Raw genomic sequence first — 12,808 nt, forward strand, 5'->3', positions numbered from 1 at the left:
TTTTAGGTCTATGTGTTATTCGAGAAATTCTAAAAAGCAAAATTAAGGTGAGTGGTTCTACCAAACTGAACATAGATTTCATGCAAATGGTTATGACTTGTAAGTGGTCCAACCCTAACCCGATTTTTGTGAATGATTTTATTATGTTGTCATGTCTTAATGTAAATATGTCATGTAGATTGCATTTACATGTTATAATGAAATGTGCATATGTTCAAAATGATATTGCTGATCATGCATTGCATCTGCTTGAGAGTACGGGCTGGCATCGTTGCTGTAAGGCTCGTTTTCGAATATTTTCACTTAGCATAGGATATTCGAAAGAATGTCATTATAGAAATGATATAGAATAAAACTGATCTAAAATGACAACTCATTTCATTTCTAGCAGCGGAAATTAAATAAAATTTAATTATACTCTCAATATCTCATGACTTTAGGCTCAATGGCCATATAATATAATAAGAGACTCAAATGCCAATAAACATAACAAATCCTCAACACAAACTAAGGGTGATAATATGCCCATGGGCCCTCACGACATTTATACATAAAAAAAAAACGTCTTGTTAGAGCCGAAGGACCAGGGAACAACAGTGCAATTCCCCCCAATATGAAGTATTATAATAAACTGATCCACATATGGGACTAGGGAGCAACGCTGTAATATTCCTCAATGGAAAGTCCTATGATGGAACCAATCATCCACAATAGACTAGGGAACCATATTACATAGCGTCTCTACTTTGTCCCAACTTCAACTACACTTAAATGTAAAGTAATGATTTACCCGGGGCTAAAAGTTAAGAGATGCTCCACCTAATCTCCCTTCATCTTTAATGGTCTAGCCTTGAAATCTCCTCCCTAAAAGCCTACCAGGGTAATTGGCTACAGTTAATTAAACCTGGATTCCACGTGGTGGATGGGTTTGAGACTAACAACACATGGAAGATCCAAGTGTGGGCTCTTAACTCCAGCCTCAATCAACACGCTCATCATAATTTTAAAATCCTCGTCACTTCCTAGTTTGATCCCAACTTTCCCCTATGGTCAAACTTGGGAGTCAGTGACAAGAAGGATTTTATTCGAGATGATTAACTTTTATACAACGGTTCATCTATAGAACCAAAATATGGTGCTATTGAACACCATCCTTCCATCTTAGCCCCAACCTATGTGGTTGGCAAATCTAAGGAGAACACATAAAGATCACAAATTACAAAGAGCTTACTGAAGCAGGGAATGCACAAGAGTGATCTAAAGCCTATTATCTAAGAAACCAAAGTATAGAACCAGTGAAGCACAAAAATGAGCCCTGAGGCTTAAAATGCTTAATGCAAAAGAAGCAAGCGTAATCAATAACACAGTTTACTCTTCCCTCTGAGAAACTTGAATGAAAGAGTGGGGAGCAATTGATATGTCATGGTAAAAAGTACACATTGAACAAAAAAATTAATTAATAAATAAAAGTAAATGGGTTGAATGAGATTAACTGAGTCAACCCAGTGACAGAGAATGATGCAAGTGACTACTGTGGCTTGCAAAACATTAGAGTAGGCCATGGGGGGCCTCCATAAAGGGCATCCCCATGACCCAAATACCGGGGTAGCCAAGGCCCCCGCTAGGGAAAGCCCACGTGGGGCAACCAAGGCCCTCACAGGGAACAATCTCCACACGGGATAGCCAAAGCCCCTGTAAGGGAAAACCCCATCACAAGGTAACAAGGTAGCCTCGTGAGGTCATCGAGGCCTAGGCCACTGTAGACAGATGACGGCCCAAGGCCGTTGGCTACAGCCCTAGCCTGGGGGAAGAGATCCTTGCCCCCGGGACGACACCGCTATCAAAATATTCCTTGAATGTGGAGGGGTTCCACGCAACGCTCAAACTATATAACTTTGACATTTGAAAATCCTTCCAAAGAAGGGATAAACAATTATCCATAAGGAATTTTAATCCCAAAATGACAAGAAAAACGTCATCTATAAAAATCCTAATCCTAGCCAAGTTGGAAAAAGTCAAGATAGACGTTATCTGTAAGAGTACTGATCCTGGACTACTTCGAATTACTCTATGTTTCTCTATAAATAAGCAGTTACTCATTCCAAAAAAGATATGTCTCTAATACTAGTGTAAATACTGTTCTCGAGCTTTGAGTATATACAATATCTAACTTAAGTATCGGAGTGTTTGCGCGGAACCTCTCCGTACCCTCTAACTATTTCTTTCCTTGCAGACTCAAGCGGCCAGACTACAACGTTTCCTATCAAATAAATTTATTATTGTATCTCAACAACAACAACTCCTCACACCGAGATACTTTTCCATGCAAAAACATTTGGTGTTGATTGTGTGTGTACTGTGATTCTTGGTCTCCTTGGTTTATAATAGATATATATAATTTTTTTGTTTGATTTGTAAAAATGTTTTTGTTTTATCATTATAAGAATTCATTAATGAATTTATTAAATTTACAAATTCAATTATTGTATTTATTATTGTTTGTTTATTTATATCAGTTGATAACGATGCAAAATTGTAACATTTACAATGTTGCACCTTGAATTTTAGAAATTACACACAAATAATCCATTTCGTGTTTTTCAAAAAATACAAAAAGTTCAACTAAAAAAAGCTTCCCATCCATAATCTCCCATCATTTGGTACTTTAAGTGTCCATGGCTAATAATATCTTTAACTTTCCTCTACAAAATCTTTGACAAATTATTAAGTTGTCCATAAAATTAGAAATTATTTATAATTTTAAACATATTGTTATTAAGTGAAAATTAAACAAAAAATCAAAGGATTGGAACAATTGCAAAATGCCAAGTTTTGTTAATTATTATTTTGTAATTTTCAAAGTAAATGAGAATAATTAAAAAAATTTATTTTTTAAGTTGAGTAAAACTTAATTAGCTTTAATATATATATGCATCATAAAATAAAAAAATAAATTCAACAAAGTCAATTAATCTTGCGGTATATATACTATATTCATTCTTGAGAGAAAAGGTGTAGATGGTTGAGAGTTGTATCTAAAGGTGAATTGGTGGGAAAGAAAATAGAGGAAAAAAAATAAGAAAAGTCGAAGCAATGCGACAATTACACGTTGATCGAAACTTAGAAGACAATGAAGTAGATCAAAAATTGATGGAGACAATGAATCTACCCAAAGAACCCTAACATTCTAGGAAAACTACCATATGTACTCTATTATTAAAGCAATCTAGAAGAATTATATATATAAAAAAGGTCATTTTTACCAAAAATAAAAATAATTAAGGCAATAATGATTATTTTATTAAAATAATTACCTTTATGATGTGATAAATAACAACTATTTTATTATTTTGTTTTGTTTTTTATTTTTTATTTTATCAGAGACTGAAATATTTCATCTAAAATGAGAGATTGAAAATTTTCATCTCAAATTAGAGACGAAATTTTTTGCGTCTCGAAGTCAATTTTTTCCGCCTTAGATATCAGAGGTAGAAGTTTTTCATCTCTAAACCAGAGATCGAAAAAAAAATTTCAAAGACAAACTTTTCCATCTCTGACATCGGAGATAAAATTTTTTTTTCTCTAAATTTGTTTCTACCCAAAAAAAATTTAAAGATGAAAAAAATCCATCTTTGACGCATAGACGACTATTTTTTGCCTTTAAATCTATCTCTAAAAGTCTTTTTGCAAATTCGTCTCTATTAGAAATAGAAAAAATTTCATCTCTAAAATTATTATTTTTTTTTTGTAATGCAATTAAACTCATTGGCTGCACAATCATTACTCAATTACAAATCTTTATTACTCGGCTACAGAATGATATTAATCAATTAAACATATCGTAGTCAACTAACTTTTTCAACCAATTGTAACTTCAAACTGTTACTTGATTAATCAATTTTGACACTCGACTAAGAAGTTTCATTATTCAGCTAAAAATTTCTCTTACTCAATTAATAATTTGAATACAGGTAACATTCTGTCTCAAATTGTTAGTCGATTAATCAATTCATTACTCAACTAATTAAATGTAATACTTGATTAGCATATTCTTCTTAGTCAATTAATGATACAAGTCTAGAGACTTGTCACTTTAGTTCCATTTCTTACTCGATTAATGAGTATGGTTACTCAACTAAATATACCTCTTAGTTGATTAACATATTGATCTCTCGATTATGACTATTTTATCACCCACTGGAGTAATGCAAATACATAATCGATTAACCCTTTGAATATCAGGTTTTACTCGATTAAACTGATAAGTTAGTCAAGTATAATCATTTATTATTTAACTAAATTATATTCTTACTCGATTAAGAAAAAATCATTCTATTAAGCTCATACATTAATTACTCAATTAAACTTCAAGTCAAAACATACTTGATTATACAGACATGTTAGTTGCATAATCTTCTAAGACTTATCATATCAAACTTGATTACCAACATTTAATACTCAAGTAATATTTAAAATTTAGTTACAGCTACCATTCATAAATATTATTACTCGATTATAATTAGACTTTACTTGTGTAAAAGATTTGTTAATCGATTAATGATTAGTCAGACTCAATTAACAACCTAATGCCAGTTTTAAGCATGATTTTTCTATTTGAAATCTCATATTTAAATTTTGCTTAGATTTCATCATCAAAGCTTTAAAGTTTTGTATTTTTATTCATCATCAAAACATATTAAAAATCAAACTCAATATTTTTGAAGTCATAAAGGTGTAAACATTTTCAATCTAAATTCACAGCACTATTTTTCAAATAAATAAAGTGCTCAAAATAGTTTTTGCACAAATATTTGATCAAACAAAAAAAGTTTTTGAAACACCTAATTCACTCCCCCCCTCCCCCTCTTGGATATGCATTCCTATTTTGCACTTTCAAATATTTTGAACGTTTTACATCTTTAAGACGTGTTTAGTGAATATACATACTTTGTTAATGGAGATTTAATGTCGTTTTTGTTGTTTGAATATATTTGTTTATATTTAAGATTTGAAAAAAAGGAAACAACTGATGTGATATGTTGCAGAAAATCCTATTTGGAAAAAAGTTTTCTCTTATTTTATGTATACATACAGGATCGATCAAAGCATAAGAGATCGAATATAAATGAGAAGCGATTGAAACTTTCAAACACCTTACCTCAAACATATTGATCTACTCTTTCACCAAAATATGTTTGTTAAACTTATCAGATGACCCTTAAAAAATAAGTCATGTAATTTTTTATTTAATATTTTTCAGATATTTTTATCTCTTCCTTTCTAGATAAACATATTTTTAACCTTACAGATAAGAAAAAATGACGCATATATCCTCTAGTGTATTTTAAAAAAATTAACAAATAATTTGATAAAAATCTTAAAATATTTTCTAATTTTATCTTTATCATTACATATTTTAGTTCAAAAAATATTTTAATTTTATCATGATAAAATTTATTTTACAAATTTTAACAAATGCTATCTTAATAAACGAGTCTCGGAGGTCGTTCTTTTCCATGAATTGTAGTTTGCGAAGATCATCTCCATATTAGCCCCGGAGATTATGGTGGCCATCCATCTCCCAGTTTATGAACGAGGTAGAGCGTAGTCCATGACCTCACTACCAAACTAAAATCGGTGGTGATGACGTGAGTCATGACGCTTCACTTTTGACTATGAGACGTCACAGCTTACGTCTGTATCTACGGCGTCGCCAGCTCCCCTTGCTTCTTTATCTTCCACTCGGCACCCCATCTCTCTCTCTCTGTCTCTCTATATATACATGTATTCATTCATCCACGCAGCGAGAGAGAGCAGAGGCAGAGACAAAGAGAGAGGGCAGAGAGGAGAAGATCAACAAAAGCAGAAAGAAATGGCCGGGATGGGAAGAATTAAGCTGGGTTCCCAAGGTTTCGAGGTCTCGGCGCAGGGTCTCGGCTGCATGGGCATGTCCGCCTTCTATGGCCCTCCAAAGCCCGAAGAAGAGATGATCAAGCTCATCCACCACGCCGTCAACTCCGGCGTCACCTTCCTGGACACTTCCGACGTCTACGGCCCCCACACCAACGAAATCCTTCTCGGCAAGGTACCCCTTGTTGGGTACATTTCGATTCAATGTAGTTATTTTGTTTGATGAAATGCCGAGAGATTGGCCGAATGAATTTGGTGGAATTATCCAGGCGCTGAAGGGTGGGGTAAGGGAGAAAGTGGAACTGGCTACCAAATTTGGGATCATAATGGCCGGCGGCAAAATGGAGGTGCGCGGCAATCCGGCCTACGTGCGGGCCGCCTGCGAGGCCAGCTTGAAGCGGCTCGACGTCGATTGCATTGATCTCTATTACCAGCATAGGATTGACACTAGCCTTCCCATCGAAGTCACGGTTCGAACTATCCCCCTTCCCCTTTTCTGTCTTCTACTTGTTCTGTACAAGTATGTGTACCTTCACTTCTATTACTAGGGCCGGCACCTATATTTAAAAATAAAATTATAAGTAATAAATATAAATAAATTTATTTTATTATATAAAAATATTCAAAATTTTCATAATAATAATTTAAAATTAATTAAACATAAAATGGGTCCACACTAATTTTAGATGGGTCATGCCAATAAGGCCAGACTGGTCTTGGTGGGGGCCCAAGGCAACTGCCTTGTTGTCTATCCTCAGGGCCGGCCCTGTCTATTACTAACGGTATTAATCAATCACTTACCATATATCAAGATTAGGTTTCCATAATTCTCAAATACTAAGCGATGAATTTAGTACCTACTACAAATGGTTTCCTTCTAGTTAACATAGTGAAACATTGGTCCAATTATTTTAGTAGGAGTCGGAACTAGTTAGACCGATGATAAAGCAAATCACCATTTAACAAGGAGGTTAACCCAGTGCACTACTCTCGCATTGTGGGCTCTTAGGAAGGTCAATTATAGTGAGTCCTATCCTTCCTTAGCAAAGAGACTGTTTCCTGACCAATCACCATTTCACAGAGATCAATTATATTAAACTCTGCCTCTCAATTCATCTCTCAAAGCAATTCATGCATAAAGAATTGTTAATTTGTACAAACTTTAAGCCTTGGTCGTGTAGAGCATGACAATCTCACTTGCTACTTCCATTTCTCTCAAAGGCACTAGGTTTTGCACCTGTTTGCAACGATTCTCTTGTTTGGTTGTATTTTATTTCTGAAAGCTTATCAAGTGTTTCAAATTCATTTTGACTTCGCTTCACCAGATGGGAGAACTCAAGAAGTTGGTTGAAGAGGGCAAAATAAAGTATATTGGTCTATCTGAGGCCTCTGCTTCAACAATCAGAAGAGCTCACGCTGTTCATCCAATTACAGCAGTCCAATTAGAATGGTCTTTGTGGACAAGAGATGTGGAGGAAGACATAGTTCCAACTTGCAGGTGAGATATCTGTTCTGCTAACAAATCTGTAGTCTTAATTGGCATTCCAAGTTTCTAATTTGAATCCTCTTGCATTGTTCAGAGAGCTTGGCATTGGGATTGTTGCATATAGTCCACTAGGAAGGGGATTCTTTTCTTCAGGTCCCAAGATTGTTGAGAACGTCTCAAATAACGACTCCAGAAAGGTTTGTGTGTACAACACATAATTGTTAGAATTATAGCATAGAAAGGAAGGAGCACACTTTCCTGTTTTTCAGAACTTAATAATGCCTCATTGATACTTGCTGATATATATACACAAAAGACATAATCCCATGATTTAAGGAGGGGCCATACCTATTACAACTTTCCCTTTAGCAGCCCTTACAAAAAACTTTCCATAAAAGGACATCCATTCCTTTTTACTAACCCTCCACAGCCAAATATCATTACAAATATTCTAATCTAACTTGGGAGTATCTAGAAAAACCTGACTTCAACAATAATATTTTACTTTCGGAATGTAACTCTGTTAGGCAATATTGAAGCAATGCTATTCTGAAATTTTAATAATTTTTCTCAGGGTAATATTTTGCATTTATAATAAATTTTATGGATGATAAAAATGCTTCATTTTCTGCAGATGAATTATGCATGTTAATGAGCCAATGATCCTTCTAGGAAACTCGACAATGCTAAACTTGGAATTATACCAATGGATATAGAGATAAGATGGGTAGGAGAGAAGGTGACCACTTCCATTGTAAGGATTGTGAAGTTATACCGAGAGAATGTCTAACTAATCAACATAACTTGTGGTGCTTAAAGTCCATATCAAAAAATAGAGAAAAATCATACAAAATGAAGCCCTAGAGTCAGATTGTAGGATATAAAAGTTGTAAAACAAACTAATTTCAAGGAAAAAAAACAAGTGGTAGACTAGATTGGGTTGTGGAAGGAAAGGATAACCAGATGGCTTCTGCTATTTGGAATATGACAAAAAACTGTTGTAGGAACGTAATAAGGGATTTGAGCCAAGTGGAATGTATAATAGACAAAAACCAAAAGGTACTAGTTAGTGAGGGGATTATCAAGGAGAGATGGAATGAGTTTTTCTCAAAGTTTTTCAATGGAGGTGAGAAACAAGTCTTCTGTCAGGACATCTTAGCAACTTTAAAGAAGATGGGACTTACATGTTTCATAGACATTTTTTTGCAAACGAAATAAAGCAAACATTAAAAAAGATGAAGAATAGTAAAGCAACTGGGCTAGATTATATCCTGATGGAAGCATGGTAATGAATGGGAGAAGAGAGCATTTTTTGGATAACAAAATTGTTTAATGTGATCTTTAAATTAAGAAGGACGTCACATGAGTGGGGAAGATGCTGGAAATTGTGAAAATGATAAGAGGAATCAAGTAGATGGGAAAAACTTCCATAGAAAGTCAGCTTATTTCATCATCGATGGTCTCTAATTCCATAGAAAGTCAGTTTTTGGTGTTGCATAATGACTATGAATTTGGTCTTTCATCTTGCATGCATGTTTTGTTTAGAGCACCTTTCTTGAGTAACCGACAGATTTGTTGTTTAATGCTGAATTATGTGTTTCATCTTTTACAGAGATTCCCAAGATTCCAGGGTGAGAATCTCAAACACAATAACATCATTTTTGAGCGGATTAAGGACATGGCAGCAAAGAAGGGGTGCACCACTGGGCAGCTAGCGTTGGCTTGGGTTCATCACCAGGGGCGTGATGTGTGTCCTATTCCTGGCACCACCAAGATTGAAAACTTCAATCAAAATATTGGAGCCTTGTCAGTAAAACTAACGCCAGAAGAAATGGCTGAACTGGAATCGATTGCATCTGCTGATGCAGTTAAGGGTGACAGATATGGAAGCATGACCCCTTCTTCTTGGAAGGATTCGGAGACTCCACCCTTGTCCTCATGGAAAACTGAATAAAAACACAGCTTTCCCATATACCGGTTGTTCAAACTGAGATATAAGAAAACTATTTCTGTGTTTGTGCTTTTGGAGTGCTTGGATTCTGTTGTTGGTTCTTATGTAGTCACTTTTGGACTTGGCTAATAAGAATGCACTTTTCCTTCACACTATTTCTGTAGATGGGATTGTAAAAATATTTGCATATTTTACAGTTGTCCTGGCAATTCTACAAGATCTATGAACACAAGATCAACACATTTCACAACACATCCTGGCTAAAGAAGAGTAGGCTCCTTTTATGGGGTAAATCTTTAACTAATCGATAGGTCTATGACAGTTTTTGTTTAATTTGTCATACAGGATTGAGTCTCTTAGACGATTACTAAGCAGAGGTCTAATCCTGCTAATGGCAACATGAGAAGCTCTTTAACTATGTGAACAGCCTGACCCTAGAACTGAACTTTGTGGGTTGGGAACCTACTTGCAAAGTTGACTTGAAGACAGCGCTAAAGCTAACTGAAGCTGAATTAACACTGCAATTAAGGTTGCTAGATGATGCTTGAGAGAGAAAAAGAAGACTCATTACAACATGCAAAGGATTGATTCCACCCAAACAAGTAACAATTAGCCTAATTTAATTTTCATTTGCATCTCGAAACATTGTAAATGTGTAGAACAGTATGAAAATGATGCCTATATTGTTTGATTTTATTATATGGGGGGAAGATAGGGTTTCCCCTCTTACTATTCAATATTAATTGCCATGTCCTAATGTTCGGGAGAACACGCAGTTCAATTCCAATAATCCAGTAGATTTTCTTCTCAAGAAAATAGTATGAAATAAATATATTTATTATCAGATGTGTATTTTAAGGATGCATGCTTGTCGTGGGCATAGAATTGGATAAAGGAACCATCAAGGAAGGTCCTACCTTAATTAATTCATTCCTTCTCATCCAAAAGCCTTCAAACTAGAAATATCAGACAAATCTAGCAGCCACAAGAGCTTGCTTTTATATATATGTGTGTGTATGGGCGTGCAACCATCTACAAACAAAGAAGGGAGAGAAAGAAGAAGATGGCAGGGATGGAGAAGCTTAAGAAATCCAGAGTTGTCAAAGTAGACTCTGAAGAAACATGGGATTTGTTCATAACTAAAGCCACAGAACAAGGCTGCCTTGTAAAGTCTTCTTCTTTCCCTCACTCCACAAATCTTCTTATTGTTTTTGCTTTTATGATAGATGTTTCATAGAGTTGCTCTATCATAAATGTAAAGATTATTGATTGGTGCAATTGAAATTTTGTTCTACTTTTTATATGTTTAAACTAATCTTATAATGTTACATAAGGTGAGTCTTAATAACAACTGCAAATTGCTCATTTATGATTGGAAAGTCATGGATTCGAGTTGTGAAAACAGCCTCTATATATGCAAAAATGTAAGAATACGGTTGCGTACAAATATAACTCTCTCTTGGTCATGACAAAGTGGGAAGCCATGCATGGCCTCAAAATTGAAGGGTAAAGTTTTATCCTTATTTGGGAGATTAATTTATATAGGAACATAAGTAATTGATATCCTTATTTCTACATCTTTAATCGTGAGTAATACAAGATATTTTTTTTTTCTCTTACTATTTCTCTTGTTTGTAACTGAAAAGTTACATTTTCAAATTATAAAAATAAAGATAAAATTGTTTACAATTACAAATCTCCTTGACTTTTAAGTGAGGAGCATTGTGTATTATGGATATCATTTTTATCCACGACACAAATCAAATATACTAATTGTTCGGCATGAATAGTAATGTCTTTTCAGATATTATTTATTATAATATCTTACAAACTTATTTATGCTTACTAACATTTTTTAAATGCATATTTAAAATGCTTTCTTCTAACTAGTGAATACAAACTCCCATGCCCATAAAGTTTCTTATGTAAAAATCCTTCTGTTATCTCATTTGTATAGAGCGGGTTGCAGTGCACTTTGCAGCTGGCTGGTGCGTGCCCTCTGTAGCCATGAATCCCTTCTTTGAAGAGCTGGCCCTGAGCTACCAAGACATTCTCTTCTTAGTGGTGGATGTCGATGATGTTAAGGTAGTAATCTTATGATACTAATAATAATAGAACCTGTGAGTCGGCAGATTCGTTTAGGTTACAAATTACTTAAAAATACAACATTAAATGTATTATTCTGAAGGTAGCAGCAAAGATGGTGATAAAAGCCATGCCCACGTTTGTGATGATGAAGGAAGGAACTCAGATGGATAAGCTTGTGGGTGCGAACCCTGATGCCATCAGGAAGAGGGTCGATGTGTTGCGGAAGATCTCTTCAAAACAGAAGGGTTAGTTCAATAAATCGAATCAAAGTATAGATCAATTCAAGATTGAAAGCAAACAGAAAATACTCCCTGTTTAAAACCGATTCAAGGCTTAGATCTGAAAGACCAGTCACCACTCTTAGTAACACCAACGAATAGGAACCACAAGCCACAAACGAAGCTCTCAAACCATAGCCCAGAAAAGACCCAACACTTCTCGGCCGAAACACCAAAGAAACTCTCTCTCACCCAAACGATAACAGCCACACAAAATAGGTTACCACAGAAGGTAGATCGGTCACAAAGATAGTGGGTTCGAAACACAAAGTCAAGAGAAAGAGCTCACCCTAAAAGAGAACCCAGATTTGAATATATAAGAGGCTTTCAGCGACATCAGAGGAACCACCTTTCTCACACAAGGAAAGGCGGCTGAATACATGAAAGGAAACAGCATCCACAGAAGGCAAGAATGCCTCCATTGTTATCGGATGAACAAGGACAGAAGCGATGAAGCAATCGTCCAAGATAGGAAACACGAGAGAGAGAGAGAGAGGGAAAAGTTAGGGTTCGAATGAGAGAAGAGTATACGCCAAACAGAGGGCAAAGAGGCCCTTTTATATGAGGGTTGATGGGCTAAGTTTAGTGGGCTTCACCTTACTTGAGCAAATGGGCCAAGGCCCATTTCTCATTTAAAGTAGGTAGTGGGCTTGTGGCCCAACTTCTAAAATGGGCTGCCAAAAGAAAATTGTGACGGTCTTGGGTCCTTCAATCTCGGGCTGAAGCTTATGAAGACCCACCCAAAAAATCGTCATGGCCTCGGGCCTTATTAGGGAACAAAAAACAACAAATCTCCACCTTGTTTCCTAATAAGGTCAGCACACACATGCAGCAAAAACATAAGAATAATCAGTAAGCAATTGGAAAAAGAAAACCTTACCAATTCTCACATAACTTTACCAATGCTTAGAAGGTCTAGGCACCTTCTGAATTTTTCAACAGTAAGCGCTTTTGTTCCTATATCAGAGGGGTTGAAATCTGAATGCACTTTTTCAAGTCTAATAACATCTTGAGATATAATATCACGAATAAAGTGCAGTCATATATCAATGTGTTTAGTGTACTCGTGAAAAATAGGATTTTTACACAAATGAA

General features: G+C 35.3%; 1 protein-coding gene across 2 annotated transcripts; it reads left to right on the top strand.

The window, feature by feature from the left end:
- The first annotated feature begins 5,771 nt into the window (after window positions 1-5,771).
- LOC127811451 (probable aldo-keto reductase 4) lies at window positions 5,772-9,526 on the top strand. Of its 2 annotated transcripts, none has more exons than XM_052351336.1 (5): window positions 5,772-6,085; window positions 6,180-6,380; window positions 7,236-7,408; window positions 7,491-7,593; window positions 9,009-9,526. In XM_052351336.1, the coding sequence occupies exons 1-5, from the start codon at window positions 5,783-5,785 to the stop codon at window positions 9,348-9,350; spliced, it is 1,122 nt and encodes a 373-aa protein (XP_052207296.1). In that variant the 5' UTR covers window positions 5,772-5,782; the 3' UTR covers window positions 9,351-9,526. The 2 variants fall into 2 exon arrangements, with proteins under 2 accessions (XP_052207296.1, XP_052207297.1); XM_052351337.1 differs by lacking the exon at window positions 9,009-9,526 and adding an exon at window positions 7,890-7,908 and having other exon boundaries at window positions 5,776-6,085; window positions 7,491-7,610.
- The last annotated feature ends 3,282 nt before the right edge of the window (window positions 9,527-12,808 follow it).

This window comes from Diospyros lotus, chromosome 10, assembly GCF_014633365.1.
Source record: "Diospyros lotus cultivar Yz01 chromosome 10, ASM1463336v1, whole genome shotgun sequence".
Classification (NCBI taxonomy): domain Eukaryota; kingdom Viridiplantae; phylum Streptophyta; class Magnoliopsida; order Ericales; family Ebenaceae; genus Diospyros; species Diospyros lotus.

Coding starts and splice junctions, on each gene's coding strand:
- LOC127811451 (XM_052351336.1), top strand. CDS start 5,783: ATGTATTCATTCATCCACGCAGCGAGAGAGAGCAGAGGCAGAGACAAA. Junction 6,086..6,179: donor ACGAAATCCTTCTCGGCAAG/GTACCCCTTGTT, acceptor GGAATTATCCAG/GCGCTGAAGGGTGGGGTAAG. Junction 7,409..7,490: donor GACATAGTTCCAACTTGCAG/GTGAGATATCTG, acceptor TGCATTGTTCAG/AGAGCTTGGCATTGGGATTG.